The sequence below is a fragment of the Rhinoderma darwinii genome, chromosome 11 (assembly GCF_050947455.1).
Source record: "Rhinoderma darwinii isolate aRhiDar2 chromosome 11, aRhiDar2.hap1, whole genome shotgun sequence".
NCBI lineage: Eukaryota > Metazoa > Chordata > Amphibia > Anura > Rhinodermatidae > Rhinoderma > Rhinoderma darwinii.
The window spans coordinates 62727263-62746804 of NC_134697.1; the positions used below are offsets into that span (position 1 = coordinate 62727263).

The window sequence follows — 19542 nt, forward strand, 5'->3', positions numbered from 1 at the left end:
GGCCTATTTGTGATTTAATGACCAAACCATTTTTATTTTTTTTTATTTTTTTTACCCTCACATTCTAAAAGCCATAACTTTTTTTTATGTTTACGTCACCGTAGCTGTATAGGGACTTGTTTTTTTGCGGGATGAGTTGTATTTTTCAATGGCACCATTTTGGGGTTTACATCATTTATTGTTTATCTTTAATAAAAAAAAATTGTAAGGGAATTCAGGTCGTTACAAATGCGGTAATACCAAATATGTGTAGTCTTTTTTAATGTTTTAGTACTTTTGCAAAATAAAACATGTTTTATTGAAAAAAGTCATTTTAGTGTCACCTGGGATCCATTACGTTTATATTTTTACATCCATGTAGCTGTATGAGGGCTTGTTTTTGCAAGATGAGTTGTAATTTGTTATTGGTACGATTTTGGGGTACATATAATTTATTGATTAGCTTTTATTATTTTTTTTTAATAATTATTATTTTTATTTTTTTTATGTAATTCTGTCATTGTTTTTGCAAAGTTTTTTTGACGCCATGTGCTGTGCAGTATAGCTAATGAGTTACGTTTGTTCCACAGGTTGTACAATTGCGGCAATACCTAATATGTAGGGATTTTTTACAGTGACCCAATTTTTTAACAAATCAAATAATTTTTAATAAGAAAAACACTTAAAATTTATGCCGCAGTTTTATTTTTTATTTTTCTAAAGCTAAGCACAGGAGTGAATACAAAAGAGAGAACTATCAGACTTTGCTTTATACCTTACATAAAAAAAACTGCACCAAAAACTGCATGAAGAACTGCATGTGTGAATCAATCCTAAGGACAGAACAGACACAGTTTTAATGCAGTTTTTGTCCCAGTTTTTTTTAGCCAAACTCAGAAGTGACAAGACACAATTTGCTTATAAGGCAACTAACACAATTTTCCACACTACTAAGGACCCATTCATACATATATGATAAACATGTCCATAGGGCTCCATTATCCCGACGGAGACCAAAAGAGTGTCCTTTTGACCTCCTTTGGTCTGGTATACGTCGGTATACCTTTTATTTGAAAGATGGAATAGCGTAGTAGACTACGCTATTCCATCCTGAGGGATCCCGCAGAAAAACATATACCACACGGTATACGTTTTTTAACACAGGAGCCTATGGGGGACGGGTGCCAATGTATGGCATCCGCCACAGGTATACGTTAAATGTATATCTCGGGGAGCCCCCGACATCACTGTCCATATATGGACATTGAAGTCAGGAGTTTTCACAGCGTTGGAGTCCCTGGGCAAAAGCGCTGGCATATATGGACAGTGACTTCAGGAGTTCCCTATCGCTGGATTCTCCAAGCAGAGCATCAGCTGATGCACTGCCCGGGGGCCTCCGACACTCCTTCTGACAGTGACTTCAAGAGTCCTGCCAGGGCCGGTCCCCGGGCAATGTATCCCAGTATGCCATACAGTGGGATACGTTTGGGCCTTTTGTCGGAGGTATACGTCGAGGGTCTTCCCGACGTATACCTGCGACAGAAACCCCTAACGCGATGTTAATAGTGCCTAACAGAAGGTATTGAATTGTGTTATTCATATAATTCCTAACAATGAAATAACCTTTATTAAAGGCATGTAGCCTATATTACATAAACAATCCATGAGCCCAGAAACTTTATCACTCATATAGATGTAATGGTCAGTCTCTGCTAACAGCAGTAGAATTAATATACCGTCTATACTACAAGGAAGCCATAGAAGGAAGCGTCTGCAGATCGTTATCCCCGAATTGATTCTGAGCTGGTGGTATGTTAAAAACATTCAACAAAGCGCCTCCCCCCTCATATTTTTTGCCAATGATTGCGTCCTCGGCGGTACCATGGGGCATGGTGACGGAAACCTCAAGTCTGAGGTTTATGAAACCTCATAGAACTAGAGGAGGACCAGTGCACAGCAGCCAATCCGGTGACTTGGTGTATAGTCGGTTATTCAGAACAAGGTTGCCAAGGTTTCAGGACAGCTTATCCAAAAATCATAGACAGCAAACATTTTTTACGGACAATTTGGAAAACCACAATGAATAAAGATTGCAAGTAATATATGTCTATAGCTTAGAATAGTGATATGAACTATGACCTCTAAAACAATGAGAATTACAATCCCAATAATTGGCACAAACTCATGGAACTTTGAAAAAATAATGGATGCATCAGTTTTTTTTACGGACACTAGAAAAAATCTGCAGATATTGAAAAATTCATATTTCCAGATGCATAAAAACCCAAGAAAACTCATACAAGACCCTTACCAGGAGGAACAGGATGCCTGACTTCCTTCACAGCATCACTCTCATCCAATCTGATAGATGCTGGCGCTGTGGGCTCCAAAAGGGAAATATCTCACATCTGGTGGGACTGCTCAGCCATTCAATCCTCCTGGCAGGAGATCTCCAATAAAATAAAAGTAATCACTAAGACCTCGGTCTCACTTAATGCCTCCTTACTCCTCCTCTGGACCCCCTCGAACAGTTTCCAACCAAGACGGAATGATCTGACAACCCACTTGCTCACAGCAGCAAAGTTACTGATCCCACTACACTAGAGATCAAAAAAAAAAACTGTACAAAAAACTGCATGTGTGATTCCAGCCTAAGTCTTTCTTTATAGATTTCTTTATTTACCCCTGACTTTAGATATAAAGAAAGAAACACATTAAAAACTGCACCAAACTGCACTGTGTAAACATGGCCTTGGGATAATAATCAAATTGTCTTAACCCCTTCAAGCACCAGGACGTCCCGGTACGTCCTGGTGCAGGGGGAGAAGTATGGAGCATGCTCAGTGTGGATTTCAGCTGTGTATCACAGCTGACACCCGGGACTAACGGCCAGGAACAGCGATTGCGCTGTTCCTGGCCGTTTAACCCCTCAAATGCTGCGGTCAATCGCAACCACATCATCTCAGACGTGGAAAAGAGGGGGTGGCCCCCTCAGACAGCTCATCCCCCCCCCACCCCCCACAGCAATGCAATCAGGGGTGGCGATGAAGGCTAATGAAGGCCTCCAGGTCTGCCTTCACTGTTCCTCTGTTAAGCCTTGCCTGTATGACTATACACTGCAATACATAAGTTCAAGTCTCCTAGGGGGACAAATAGAATGTGTAAAAAAAAAGTGAAATAAAGTTTTTAGTAGGGAAAAAACCCAATATATATTAAAAGTAAAAAAAAACTTTTCCCAAGTAATGTAAAAAATAAAAGAGTAAACAAAATTGGTATCGCTGCGTCTGTAAAAGTCTGAACTATTACAATGTAGCATTATTTAATGCGCACGTGAACGCTGTAAAAAATAGATTCCCCCAAACATCCACGGGAGAATTGTGGCCCCATTCATTCCTATGGGGCCATGCACACGACCGTGGTTTCCACGGTCCCTGCATGGCCCCGGAGCCTGGACCGCAGAAAGAACGGGCAAGCCATATTACGGCCGTGTTCTGCGGGCTCCTTGAAAAGAATGGCCACAGCCGCACAGCCCGCGATTTGCGACCCGAAAATCACGTGCAAATGGCTACGGTCATGATCATGAGGCCTTATGACCCTTAGAAGTGAAAAAATAAAGAAAAAAATGGCTCGGACCTTAACTGGTTAACATTTGAAGAAAAATATATTTTTCAGGCAAACATTTTACATTTATTCACCAAAACATCGTAACAAATCATAGGTGAATATATTATATACTAGTATAGAAAACCCGTTACATGGGTTTAGTAGCAAAAGGAATGCAGTGGTCTGTTAAAATATATAAATGCTCCCCACAGATGCCCCCACAGAGTATAATGCCACCATAGCTGCCCCCAAACAGTATAATGTCCCCCATATCAGCTCCCCCCACAGTATAATGCCCCTCATAGCTGCCCCCACAGTATAATGCCCCTCATAGCTGCCCCACACAGTAAATGCCCCCGATAGCTACCCCCACAGTATAATGCGCCCCATAGCTTCCCCCACACAGTATAATGCCCCCCATAGCTTCCCCCACACAGTATAATGCGCCCCATAGCTGCCCCCACACAGCATAATGCCCCCATAGCTTCCCCCACACAGTATAATGCCCTCATTGCTGCCCCCACAGTAAATGCCCCCCATAGCTGCCCCCACAGTATAATGCTCCCCATAGCTGCCCCCACACAGTATAATGCCCCATAGCTTCCCCCACACAGTATAATGCCCCCCATAGCTGCCCACACACAGCATAATGCCCCCATAGCCCCCCCCCACACACAATATAATGCGTTTTTTACGTCCGTTTTTGGAGCTGTTTTCATTGGAGTCTATGAGAAAACGGCTCCAAGAACGTCCAAAGAAGTGCCCTGCACTTCTTTGACGAGGCAGTCATTGTACGCGTCGTCATTTGACAGCTGTCAAACGACGACGCGTAAATTACAGGTCGTCGGCACAGTACGTCGGCAAACCCATTCAAATGAATGGGCAGATGTTTGCCGACGTATTGGAGCCGTATTTTCAGACGTAAATCGTTCATAATACGCCTCGTTTACGTCTGAAAATAGGTCGTGTGAACCCAGCCTTATAGTCCAGGGGTAACTAATATAGATTAACATAAATATAAATCTGTAAAGACGGGCTTAGCATAAAAATTAACTGCAAACATCAAACAGAACCATAAGGTCGTGTAATCAGTATAAGGATATACTTATCCGTATGGCGTTGTGTATCGACCAACAAGAAATTCCTTCAGTGAAAAAGTTCTGTCAATGGCTTCAGATATAGTATCCTTTCTGCAGTACCGACAGCAATTTAGGGGAATTTTTCAATGGCGGGAGTAAAATACGTCAAAGTGATCTCGCTTCCGCTGGGATTATTGAATTCTCCCAGTCAATTTGCAAAGCCAAACGTCGGGAGCCAGTCAAACACCCAGGTCAGGTGCAGTGAATGCCATTAATAGTGCAGCTGTCATAATAGATAGTATTTCCACCATGAATACGGCGTTATCCGCACTCCAACATCGGGCCCAAACAGGATGGTATTAGTTTAATGTAGATTAGTTAGCCATCCGGATAGTTGCCTTTGAGCCTTTGGATAATGGCTATGAGAGTTGCCCAGTGAAGAGGCCGGTATTCCGGCTGCGTCCGAGTTGCATGCAATGTTGCATGTATGTCAGATGTCTCCGGACAAGACCATGGATTTCCGGTGTGTGATGTCACACATAATGCTGACGCGTTTTGTCACTCACGTGACTTCCTCAGAGCGTATGTCTAGCAGTGATATTTACATAATTTGGGTTTAGATTTACAATTCTCTGTTTTTTCTCCTTTCTTTCTATCCCAAACACTTAATAACATAGTCTGCCTGGACTTATTCTATCCTCTTCTCTCTCATTTCTCTTTTAACCCTTAGGGAGAAAGAGGCATGCCAGGGATGCCAGGGAAACATGGAGCAAAGGTATCTTTCTAAAAGGAATGGATTGTAGTTTAACCCTCGAATCCCAGTGTACCTCTCAGCTGACTCTGTGCTGTCTCCGTGCATCCTCCAGTTACCTATGTACAGTAACTCCCACCTTCTCCTCTGTCTACTGGTCCTCACACTTCATCATCAATAGTCACACTGTTCACACCACTTTCCATCCCCTTTGTGGTTTGGTAACCCTAATTTTCATCTTGTGTCCTCTTTTTCTTTAGCTTCCCCCCTGATTTCTGTTTCTGAAAGTTGAGAGGTATGACCCATCCCTTCCTTTAACTTTACCTTCCTTCATATTCTTTTCCATAATCATAAATCATTTCTACTACTTTACTTTGTCAGCCATTATTATCCACCCCCTGCCACCTAATCATTTCCAGTAATCGCCCCAGACCTACATCTTCCTAAGTGTTGCATTAACATGACAATTGTAATATTACATGTATGTTTGGTTTTACCTCGTGTTACTTAAATTCAGTAGATTTGACATTTAGATCAGAAATACGCTAAAGTTTGTGATTTCTATTCTGTGTAGCACGTGTGAAAAGATTACCATTGAACTGAGAATTGGGTTATCTATTCTAAATGCCAGCAGTGCTAGAGACGAGATTTTATAAAATCTTAGAAATCCACTTTGGGATTAGCGAATCCCAATTTTTGCTCTCAGCTCTCACTTTGCTGTTTCCTTGGGGGTCCCAGCGGTAGGACACCAGTGATCTAACATTTTTACCTATCCTGTGAACAGGTGATAAAGGTTCTTTGTGGAAAAACCCTTTAAATTATAACATTCTTACTTCCTTCTAGGGGGAGCCTACGTAAAGGCATACCTACCATAGAGGCAGCTGCTATGGGGCCCCTGGAGAAAAGGATCTGCATTCCTTATTTTACTGGATGGTGAAAACCTGTGCAGAGAAACCTTCTCCACTGGTCCTCAGTTAGCAAACAACGCTATGAGGAATTAACCCTAGAATCGTCTAAAGGAGATGGGGGACAAACAATCTCCAAGTCTTTCTGCCTAAGGTGGTTAGAGGTGTGGAGATGTTAACAAGCACCAGAAGTGGACCCCATTTTAATCTTTTAAATGGGGCCCCTCACCTCTATGTACACCCCTGAGCGGGCTGGAAAATAATTAGCAGCTGACATAAGAATGCATTCACACAATGAATTTTTGCCGTGCGGTTGAAAACCACATAAAAAAATACATGCGTTTTTCGGTGCAGTTTTCGGCTGCGAGGTAAAACCCGCTGAAAAACTGCACCGTGTCAACACACCCTAAAGAATCCATCTTTAGTAAGTTCCAAGGCTCTCATTAGGGTTGCTGCAGGCTACTAGAAAGTTAGCATTTATCTCTATAGCTGGACTACCAAATTTTCAAAGTGAAGATCCTTTTATTCCATGGTGCAACGTTTCAGCTCAATACAAGCCTTTCTCAAGCATATGCTTCACTTTGAAAATTTGGTAGTGCTGTCTCAATTTCTTTTTTGCCTTGACTGAGGGGTCACTTTTGGACTGTGACCCAGGAGACGTGCACCCTTTTGAAAAAACTGTCCTGTGCTGCTGATCTATATCTATCTATCTCTATAGCTGTGTACACTTAAAGTAAAGTAAAGTTTGTGTGGGACCTAATCGCTGCATAGTTTGATCTCGGGAGATCACTCTATGAATGACAGCAGTAGCATGATCTCGCAAGATCACGCTATGAATGACAGCAGTAACACAAACTTTACTGAAGTGTCGGGAGTGTGAATAGACATCGTGTCCTGGCTGGAGGCGATGTCTATTCACTGTCAAGACAAGTAAAGTTAATGTGTGTGTATGTGACAGCACAGCGTGATCTCGCCAGATCCCTCTGTGCTGAGTACAAATGGACATGAATGGAGAGAAGTGTATGACGCTGATTGGTCAGCGTCATACACTTCTCTTCACAACACCCACTTGGTCAAAAGTTAAAAAACACCCAGTTGGGCATTAAGAAAGTAATTACCATTAATCTAAAATTGTGCATAACTTGGTCAAAAATGATCGTTTTTCAAAATAAAACCACTGTTATTATCTACATTACAGTGCCGATCACATTATGTAGGAGGTAGGGCACTTATAATCTGGTGACAGAGTGTCTTTAAGTCGGTGGTGAAGCTTCCAAAACAGTTTCTAATGCATTTTTACTAAGCTATTTTATATATGATGAATGTTGGGAGTTCTGCACAATATTTGTAAAAATTACTTTTTCTCACATTTATTGAGTAGATTATGTACATTATGCTAATTGTTCTAACTATTGCACTTGTCTAATAGTCTGTTTAGTATTTTATGATTTTAGTATAACATATAGCAATGATTATCTAATTTGTAAATATCTGACTTGTATTGAGTGACTCCCTGAAGTTATATCATGTGACTTATGCATGGTATTATTTTTCTACCTTTTCCCTTTATTTCATGTCACTTTCTCTTTTTTTACCCCATAAGAAGTGACGTTTTGTTGCATGACAAATTGCGTGTGTATGTAAAATGCCAACATGTAACTGGCACTTTAAGACAAATCAACTGCACAGCATATCCATACATTAAAAGAAAACATTACCTAGTAGCCCTCACGCCACAAAGACCACACAGTGCAGATTTCCTGCAGATTTTTCATGCATTTTTTTAACCCCTTCAGGACCCAGCTATTCTTTGGATTTTCGTTTTCATTTTTTCCTCCCCACCTTTAAAAAGCTATAACTTTTTTATTTTTCCGTCATTATAGCCATATGAGGGCTTGTTTTTTGTGGTGCGAGTTGTAGTTTTAACAATACCAATTGTTGTACCATATAATGTATTGGGAAACTGGAAAACAATTCTTTGTGGTGTGGAATAGGAAAACAAAATGGGATTTCTCAATCTTTTGAGAAGTTTAGTTTTTACAGCTTTCACCACACAGTAAAAATGTTAACTTTATTCTACCGGTCAATACGATCACAGAGATACCAAAGTTATTTAGTTTTTTTATGTTTTACAACTTTTACAAAGAAGAAGCTAATTGTTAAAAATAGAATATGTTTTGTCGTCACATTCTGAGAGCCATAACTTTTTTATTTCTCCATGGATTTAGCGGTATGAGGTCTTATTTTTTTCTGGGGCGAGCAGTAGTTTCTAATGGGCTACATGAGACTTTTTGATCACTTTTAAATTTTTTGTAAGATATGAAGTGACCAAAAATAGCGATTCCGGAGTTTTATATATTTTTGTTTTTACGGCATTCACCGTGCGCATTAAATAATGCTATAGTGTAATAGTTTGGACTTTTACGGAGGCAGCGATACCAATTTAGTATTTTTTAAAAAAAAATGTACATTACTTCAGAGGAAAAATGGGAAAAGGTTTTTTTTTAACTTTACATTTTTTGACAATACTAATAACATTATTCAACTTTTTTTTTACACATTTTATTAGTCCCTCTAGGGGACTTGAACCAGCAATCGTAAGATAACTGGTACAATACACTGCAATACTAATGTATTGCAGAGTATTGTGATTTTTACAGGCTCCTGTTAAGCCATGCCAGAGACACGGCTTAACAGGAGATGAAGAAAGGCAGCCCTGGGGACCTTCACTAGGCCCCTGGGCAGCAATGAGCTGTCAGAGGGGGCGCCCCCTGTTTGTAACGTCTTAGATACTGCGATCGTGCTTGATCGCAGCATCTAAGGGGTTGAACAGCCAGGATCAATGTTCCTGGCTGATATTCCTGGCAATCTTCCTGGCTGTGTAAAACACAGCTGACACCTGCCGCTTACGGAGCGGGTTCAGCGGGTGAGCCCGCTCTGAATATTACCTCCCCCACCCTGACGCAAACGTACGTTGTGGCGCAGGAATAGATTAAGCCAAAACCAGAATTAGATCCAGAAGAGCAGACCTATAAGGCTTTCCTTCATATATGTCTTGTGTTTGGATTCCGTTACTGGTTTTGGCTTAAAAATTACATGCAAAATTTGCAGCAAATCTGTACTGTGTGAAAAAGGTCTTAGGCCGGGTTTTCATGGGTCAGATACGCTGCGTAAAATCTGTGCAGCGTATCCGACCTGGAACCTGCAGCACCTTACATCTGAAAAACGGCACCACATTGTGGTACGGTTTTTCGAAACATAATTTCCGCTGCGGAAATTTGTGCAGCATTGTGGAAAAGAAAAGCGGTTGATACTTACCCCCTCCCTCTTCTCTACGCGTAGTCCGGCCTCCCTAGATGATGTTGCAGGCCATGTGATGCTGCAGCCTGTGATTGGCTGCAGCAGTCACATGGGATGCAACGTCATCCCAGGAGGCCGGACTGCAGGAAGGGGAGAGTTCTGGGTAAGAATGTTTTTTTTTTTATTTTATTTTTTTGCTGAGTTGTGATTTCTGCGGCGGAATAAGAGTCGCAACAATGGCTTTCTGTTGTGGGTTTTGCAGCCCCATTGAATTCAACGGGAAAAACAGAAAAGCAAGGAAAATGCAGCATAAATTGACATGCTGCGGATTTAAATTCCGCACCGCAGGTCAATTTATTAACGTTTACACTGCATTTTTGTTCCGCAGCGTGGGCATCAGATTTTTTTAAATCTCATCCACTTTGCTGCTACTGTAAATCCGCAGCGTTTACACTACATGGGAACCCGGCCTAAGGGTGGATTTACACGCGGCAGATTTTGTTGCAGAAATTTCTGCGACTGAAAATCAGTTCCATTCATCTGAATGTGCTTGCTGCAGAAACAACGCCAATCAGTCGCAGAAAATTCTGCATAAAAATCTACCCTGTGTGAATCCCCCCTAACACGATTTAAGTCCCATATAGTTCTATAGTTAGAAAAAGCCAAATGGTTATGAAGTTCAGCTTTTCTCAGACCTAACTGCTTCAGAGGAAAGCAAACCTTAACCCCCTGGGCAATTGTAGCTAATTTCACCTCACAGGAAAAAGTTTTTCCTGACCCCGCAATCACTTACGATGTAATTACCAGTGCCCCCTTATTTATTGCAACTGTCAATACATTCTAGACATGAGATCTATGTTCAGCCCTGTTTTAAATTGTAATACTGTTTTTGCCATTACTACTTTTAGTGGTCAGACATTTCAGAGTTTGACTGATCTTAGTGTAAGGCCACGTTCAGAAGTGGCACAATTTTTCCGCTGCAAATGTTGGTGCAGATTCGAGGCAATTGCGCAACGAATCTTCAGCAACATTTGCATATTTGACAGGTAATTCAGACGGTATGGTTTTCAGCGACCTTTTTGTGTGATCCTATAAATCAACTTTCACACGGCAGTATTTTGGACCGGATTTTGCATCAGTATTTGTAAGCCAAACTAGGAGTGGGTCCTAAATACAGAAGAGGTGCAAATCTTTCCATTTTACTTTTTCTCTGTTATGTTACACTGCTTGTTTTGGTTTTTCAATACTGATACAAAATACTGACCAAAATAGTGGCAGGTGAACAAGGGCTAAATGTGTGCAACACATATCCCTTAGGGCCTGTTCACATTCGCGTTGGGCTTCCATTCATCGGTTCCGTCCGACCTTTCCATCGGTGGAACTGATGAACGTAAAGCCGAACGGAAGCCACAGCTTATGTGTGGATTAAAATTAATTTCAATGGTAATGCTTTCTGTTTGATTCCGTTCCGTAAAGTTTCCGTTTCTTCACAGAAACAATAGAGTAGTTGACTACACTACTGTTTTCGTGAAAAAAGCTGAAACTTTACAGTACGGAAGCAAACAGAAACCAACTGCAACGGAAGCATTACCATTGAAATCAATTTTAATCGAAACATAAACTATTGCTGATTTGCAATGATCTAATTTAGATAATAACTAAATTCTGCATGCAGTAAGTTAAGGAGCCAGTTCACATCAGTGTTGGGCTTCCACTCAACGGTTCCGTTCGACCTTTCCATCGGTGGAACTGATGAACGTAAAGCCGAACGGAACCGTTGAGTGGAAGCCCAACACTGATGTGAACTGGCTCCTTAACTTACTGCATGCAGAATTTAGTTATTATCTAAATTAGATCATTGCAAATCAGCAATGTCTGCAGCATGCACTATGCATATAACTAAACGTATAATATGTATACGTAGAGTTAAAGTTCCAATAGCAATGAAAAATAAAATGTGTTATAGACAGACTTGTCTCATTGTATGGTCTGATTGCTTTGTGAACTTGTCAGAAGATTACAAGCCTGTAAATTGTAGTACCAGGCACAGCCATACATATGGACAAGCTGCTGTGGCTGGATAAACAAGAGCCGATGCCTTTTCGTATTGCAAAATGTCGGGTGTCCTGCTGGTCAGACCAAATACCAATAACATTCTTTCATGGCCTTTTCTAAGGATTGTTTCCCAGAAAACCCCTTAAATGTTATACTGGCAGACTATTAAAGGGTGGGGCTTTTCTAAGGGTGACTCTTAGCAAGGCTGGTCTCATATTGTACAACAAAGGGGAAGGCTCCTGCTGCAGCCAATTGCCTTACACCAGAGACAGCTTTGTGGGGAATGGGCTGTCTGGGGACACATAGAGAAGGATTCATTTTAATATGAGAATGGATAGGATCAAATGAAAGGTCAATATTGGGAGAATATTTCTTTATTTAAATTTTTTGTTGTTTCTAATAATGTAACTATATTATGCTGGACATATCATATCCCAATATTTAAATGGAGGTTTACTTTGACTCACTAGCGGTAAACTTTTTGTCATGTAAAAATAATATTGTATTTGCTTTGATTATTACTGAATATGAATTTGAAGATTTTTAACCTATGTGGTTTGAAAAAGAAAAAAATTATATTTACTTAAAGATGGTATCCGGGACTTTAAAAAAACTGCAGCTGAGCAGTTCCAATCAAATATGCCATCACTTTCTGCGATGGGAATAACCCTTTAACTTGAATGTGGTAATGGAGATGAGGTTCAATACCAGACCGTGTTCATTGACAAGAGTGGCGTTATTTTCTAATCACGGACAACTCCTTTAAAGGAAATCTCTACAATATGGTAGCATGATCCATGTAGGGTAAGGCCACACGGAGCGGCCCTGACACGGACACAATGCGGCCAACAACCGCGCTGGCACTATGTAAGGGCGGCTGTCAAATACCTTGTTAAGGGGTATTTCGGGTACATGCGCATGCGCACTGCAGCTCCATTCATTCTCTATGGGAGCGCCGGAGATAGCCGAGTTCAGTGCTTGGCTTTTTCCAGCGCTGCCATAGAGAATGAATAGGTGGTAAGTTGTTGTAATTTGCAAAATCGTGCGGCCATAAAGCGTGTATCAATTCATGGCCGGCACGGTTTTGCAGATAAAGGGACGGTTTACCCACGTTAACATGCGGCCGCTAACAGGCTGTTTGACAGCCGCACCGAACATGGTGCCGGCGCAGTTGTTAGCCGCATTGTGACCGTGTCAGGGCCACTCCGTGTGGCCGAACCCTTAGGCTCAGTTCACATCTCGTTTTTTGAACTTGCATATATACATACAATGATAAAATAAGTAAATGATGTAGCTCAATCCACTTATATATCGCAGTGTAACTCCACTATTAATGCTTATTTCTGTTCATCATTTTAGGGCGAACCAGGCACTTCAGGAGTAAAGGTAACTTCAATTTCATTAAGATTTTCCATGCTTGGTTTGAGCCAGAAACATTGTGCTTGGCTAGGACTTTGTAGCAGATTATGCTATAAATCACTATGCAGAACGTCTGCTAGAACACCTGATTGACTTTCTATGTTGTTCGGTGTTTTCGCATTGTGTCCTTGACTGCCTGGGAATATTATATATTGGAATATCATCTTTGCAGCATCAGTAAAGGATACAGTCATGTTATCATCATCTCCCGTAACAAAAAATTCAATGCCGGTTTCAACAAAGTTAAATTGATGCCTCCCTGAAGCTAGAGGGTAAATGGGAGAAGATGAATGTCCACTGAGATATTTTTAGCACTGACTTTTGCCATTTTCTCTGTGTGATAAACTACTTTGTTCTTAGATTTCAAGGATCTTGCTTGATGAATAAAAGAAAGTGAATAGCCTAAAAATCACAATGGCTTTCTTCCTTGTATGGAGATCAGTGGATTAGGGAAGAACTGCAGTGGGGGCCATGAATAAAAAAATGATAGTTTCAATGTGACATTCGAAACCTGAAAATCTCAGCTGTTCTATCACAGCTGTTTTATCACATTGGTGAGCCCAGTGCATAGATTTCAAGAGTGGAACCCCCCAGTGCTGGAGAGAGAGAGCGTTACCATCCACATCATAGAAAAGCGTAACCCTTTAGTGACTACCCTTAATGAGCCTTAATGACGGAGCAAGTTATAGTTGGTGTTGCTGAAACATGGCTGGACTCTTCACATGACTGGGCTGTAAATCTACAGGGTTTTACACTTTTTCGGAAAGACAGGATAAATAGGAAAGGTGGTGGTGTATGTCTGTATGTGAGAAGTGATATGAAGGCGAGTGTGAAAGAGAGTGGGTGAAGAACGTGAGGAGGTTGAAACCTTGTGGGTGGAACTAGAAAGGGAGGTAAACACTGAAAAAATTACTTTTGGTGTAATCTATAGACCCCCCAATATAACTGAGGAGATGGATGTTCAGCTATATAAACAGATGGAGCGGGCTGCACAGGCGGGTACTGTAGTGATAATGGGAGATTTTAATTTCCGGGATATTAATTGGTGTCATGGTTCGACTTCAACTGCAAAGGGGAGACATTTCCTCAACCTGTTGCAGGAAAATTTTATGGGCCAGTTTGTGGAAGACCCGACTAGAGGTGAAGCTCTGTTGGATCTGGTCATTTCTAATAATGCAGATCTTGTTGGGAATGTCAATGTTCGTGAAAACCTCGGTAACAGTGATCATAATATAGTTACATTTTACCTATACTGTAAAAAACAAACGCAGGCTGGGAGGGCAAAAACATTTAATTTTAAGAAAGCCAATTTCCCCAGGATGAGGGCTGCAATTCAGGATATGGACTGGGAAGAACTAATGTCAAATAATGGGACAAATGATAAATGGGAGATTTTCAAATCTACTTTGAGTTATTATAGTGCAAAATTTATTCCTATAGGTAACAAGTATAAACGACTCAAATTAAACCCCACATGGCTTACACCTTCTGTGAAAGGGGCAATACATGACAAAAAAAGGGCATTTAAAAAATACAAATCTGAGGGTACAGCTGTAGCCTTTTTAAAATATAAAGAGCTTAATAAAATCTGTAAAAATGTAATAAAATTAGCAAAAATACAAAATGAAAGGCAGGTGGCCAAGGATAGTAAAACAAATCCCAAAAAATTCTTCAAGTATATAAATGCTAAAAAACCAAGGTCTGAACATGTAGGACCCCTAGATAATGGTAATGGGGAGTTGATCACAGGGGATGAAGAGAAGGCAGAGTTACTAAATGGGTTCTTTAGCTCTGTATATACAACTGAAGAAAGAGCAGCTGATGTAGCCGCTGCCAGTGCTGTTAATATATCAGTTGATATACTGAATTGGATGAATGTAGATATGGTCCAAGCTAAATTAAATAAAATAAATGTGCACAAGGCCCCGGGACCAGATGGGTTACACCCTAGAATTCTTAAAGAGCTTAGTTCAGTTATTTCTGTCCCCCTTTTCATAATATTCAGAGAATCTCTAGTGACTGGTATAGTGCCAAGGGACTGGCGCAGCGCAAATGTGGTGCCTATTTTCAAAAAGGGCTCTAGGTCTTCCCCAGGTAATTATAGACCAGTACGCTTAACATCCATCGTGGGGAAAATGTTTGAGGGGCTATTGAGGGACTATATACAGGATTATGTGACAATAAATAGCATTATAAGTGACAGCCAGCACTTTACTAAGGACAGAAGTTGTCAAACTAACCTAATCTGTTTTTATGAAGAGGTGAGCAGAAGTCTAGACAGAGGGGCCGCTGTGGATTTAGTGTTTTTGGACTTTGCAAAGGCATTTGACACTGTCCCCCATAGACGCCTAATGGGTAAATTAAGGACTATAGGTTTAGAAAATATAGTTTGTAATTGGATTGAGAATTGGCTCAAGGACCGTATCCAGAGAGTTGTGGTCAATGATTCCTTCTCTGAATGGTCACCGGTTATAAGTGGTGTACCCCAGGGTTCAGTGCTGGGACCACTATTATTCAACTTATTTATTAATGATATAGAGGATGGGATTAATAGCACTATTTCTATTTTTGCAGATGACACCAAGCTATGTAATATAGTTCAGTCTATGGAAGATGTTCATGAATTGCAGGCAGATTTAAACAAACTAAGTGTTTGGGCGTCCACTTGGCAGATGAAGTTTAATGTAGATAAATGTAAAGTTATGCATCTGGGTACCAACAACCTGCATGCATCATATGTCCTAGGGGGAGCTACACTGGCGGATTCACTTGTTGAGAAGGATCTGGGTGTACTTGTAAATCATAAACTCAATAACAGCATGCAGTGTCAATCAGCTGCTTCAAAGGCCAGCAGGATATTGTCGTGTATTAAAAGAGGCATGGACTCGCGGGACAGGGATGTAATATTACCACTTTACAAAGCATTAGTGAGGCCTCATCTAGAATATGCAGTTCAGTTCTGGGCTCCAGTTCATAGAAAGGATGCCCTGGAGTTGGAAAAAATACAAAGAAGAGCAACGAAGCTAATTAGGGGCATGGAGAATTTAAGTTATGAGGAAAGATTGAAAGAATTAAACCTATTTAGCCTTGAAAAAAGACGACTAAGGGGGGACATGATTAACTTATATAAATATATTAATGGCACATACAAAAAATATGGTGAAATCCTGTTCCTTGTAAAACCCCCTCAAAAAACAAGGGGGCACTCCCTCCGTCTGGAGAAAAAAAGGTTCAAGCTGCAGAGGCGACAAGTCTTCTTTACTGTGAGAACTGTGAATCTATGGAATAGCCTACCGCAGGAGCTGGTCACAGCAGGGACAGTAGATGGCTTTAAAAAAGGGTTAGATAATTTCCTAGAACAAAAAAATATTAGCTCCTATGTGTAGAAATTTTTCCTTCCCTTTTCCCTTCCCTTGGTTGAACTTGATGGACATGTGTCTTTTTTCAGCCGTACTAACTATGTAACTATGTAACTATGTAACTATGTAACTATGTAAGTTCTTTCAGTTTTTTTGATTGTCGCATTTCAAAAGCCATACATTTATTTTTCTGTAGCCATAGCTGTGTGAGGGCTTGATTTTTGCAGGACAAGTTGCATCTATTAATAGCATCATTTTGGGGTACATATCATTTATTGATTAACTTTTATTAACTTTTTTGGGGGTGATGGCAATAAAATCTTACATTTCATCATTCCTTTTTGCGTCTTAAATTTGTGTTGTTTACCGTGTGGTATAAATAACATAATAACTTTATTCTGTGGGTTGTTCCGATTACAGTGATACCAAATTTATAAAGTTTTTTTGTTTCACTACTTTTGTACAATAAAAACACTTTTTTTAAGAGCCATAACTTTCATAACTTTTTTATTTTTCCACCGAAGTAGCTGTATGGGGGCTTATTTTTTGCGGTATGACTTGCAGATGTTATTGGTACCATTTTGCAGTACATAAAAACTTTTGATCGCTTTTTATTGCATTTGTTGAAAGGTAGGAAGAACAGAAAAATGCATTTCTGGATTAGTTTTTGTTTTGTTTTTTTACGGCATTTACAGTGCAAGTAAAATAACCAGTAATTAAAAAATTCGGATCGTTACATACGCAGTAATACCATGTGTAGCTTTTTAATTTTTGTTTTGTTTGTTTACATAATAAAGCATTTTTTAAGGGGGAAAAGTGGGTTTTTTATTTATTTTTTACTTGGGACTTTTTATTTATTTATAATAAACTTTATCAAACTATTTTTAACTTTTTTTTTAGTACCACTATGAGACTTCACTATGCGATCTTCTGTATTGCAGTGTATTATGCCTGTCCGTGTCAAATTGCCAGGCATTCTATTAAGGCAGGGCCTAATAAGCATACACTGAAGACAGACCTGGGGGCCAGCAAAACCATCAGCACCCCGCGATCGCAGTATCTTAGGGGTTAAATGGGTGAAATCGAAGTTAACTTTGATCCCGTCGGTTCGAGCAGGAGCCTGGCTGTCTTTAGACGGGATACCCGTGTCAGGCTTATGTCACAGCGCTGCCATTTCACGTCAGTGCAGTGTTGCATAAGTACCCTTAATGACCGCCGTAAAAAGGCGTATGGGCGGTCATTAAGGGGTGAAAGGAGTATTATAGGTGGTGTCCGCAGAAACTCTAAGACAACATTTATTTTTCCTTAACAGTTTGTGCCAGTAACAGATACATACAGTGCATCAAATGTCCCCATACAATCACTCACCCTTAGATTGCCCGCCAGAGTGCCACAGAGACCTACAGTCCCCCAGCTTCAAATGACCCAATAAAACGACTCGGTTTCCCTACAGAGTGCCTGGTACAGAACTCCACCCAACCGCCTGCCTCAGATCCCTGCCCCAAAGTGCCTGCCACCAATCCCTGCTTCCAGAGTGCCTACGCCAGAGAACCTGCAACGGAGTGAGGAAATTTGGATGGGTCATAACTATGTGTAGGATGCCCAGGATTAAGATACTTGCACTTCAGGGGGCCCAATACACCTGCACTATTTGCCTTATGGATAAATCATTGTTTATATACAATTTAACTGTTCTACATGAGCCTGTTCACACTCATAGAGCTGAAGAAAACGGACATGCTGCCTGATGAAGCTTGTGGTTGTTAGTCAGTGTATCAACCAGACTCCCATGCAGTTGTTCAGCTCAAAGTGGTACTGCGCCGACAGCGAAGAACTGGCAGAGGTCACACCATGCCAGTCCCGCCATCAGGCTGCAGGATTAATCAGTTGAATGAATTACCTAATGAACCTTCAAAGTAAAAGCAGAATCTTTATACTACCATTATATTTTGTTATATATTTTTTTAGGAGCTATTCTACCTTTACAAGTTCATTTTATTTACATTTTTAAGACTGTATGACTAGAATATTTAACAAATTGGAATATTCTATATATAATCTATTTTTTTTTTTTTTATTTCTTTTCACTTAAACAATTTACTAAGGAACAATTTATTTGGGAGACTTCTGGAGATCAAACCTTGCAAATTTGATTAGAAAATGCAATGAGATTATTAATGAGTTTTCATAGGCAAAGCACCCAAATAAATCCATTTGCTTGTTTATTTTTGTATATATAGGGAGAAAAAGGAGAAACTGGCAATGCACTCAGTGGAATTAAAGGAGAACCTGGTCATCCAGGCCTACCAGGACCTCCAGGACCAAAGGTGTGTATGCTGTGAAGAACCAAACTTGAGGACCTTATAAATGTACATATTAACAGATTAAATATAATTGAGTATACTATTTTAAGGATGTATCTGTTCATCAAGTTCACCCTCTTGCAGACCTGGTTATTTAGCCTAGAGTAAGTAAAAAAAAAAACCCAGCTGGGCAAATGTGGCCAATCTTACCTCACTGGGGAGAAACCCACAAATGAAGTTCTCAAATCCATAATGCAGCTTATAGAATGAGTAGTATATATGAAATATATCTATATTTAGCCAATATATTATAATGTCATCTCTAGGTGCTCTTTTTTTCTGTGCTCTATAAGCCTATTCTCCTGCCTCTCTTTGTATTAGAAATTCTCTATACATAGTATCTAACTACTGGCACACCTTTACACCCTCACCATTTCTTGTATATGCTTTCTGCAATATTTTGCATATTTTGGTGTTGTATTCAGGTGCTAAATTATGCTTTTCTCTTCTTAAGCAACCTAATAATTTATTTAACTTTGCAGCTGCTGCTTGGCATTGGGCTGTACAGCATTTTTTTACTAAATAGGATCTGTCATGCAGACAGACCTCTTTATATTAGTGCATTGGATGCCCTACACATATCAGCTAGTGCATTCTATTTAACCAATGGAATGCCCCTATCTCAAATGTGCTGAAAGTGGGCACAAGATGTATTTGGATCAGCAGATCCCCTTCGGTTGATTGGCCACTACATGACTCTACATGACTTTTATAACGGTCATGGATTGG

General features: G+C 40.3%; 1 protein-coding gene across 1 annotated transcript in view; it reads left to right on the forward strand.

The window, feature by feature from the left end:
* LOC142662963 (uncharacterized) overlaps window positions 1–19542 on the forward strand; it is a 119616-nt gene that overhangs the window by 63346 nt on the left and 36728 nt on the right. Inside the window, exons 14-16 of the mRNA XM_075841257.1 lie at window positions 5392–5436; window positions 13032–13058; window positions 18691–18777. Of these exons, the coding sequence (XP_075697372.1) occupies window positions 5392–5436; window positions 13032–13058; window positions 18691–18777 (159 nt within the window). The remainder of the gene's footprint in view (window positions 1–5391; window positions 5437–13031; window positions 13059–18690; window positions 18778–19542) is intronic.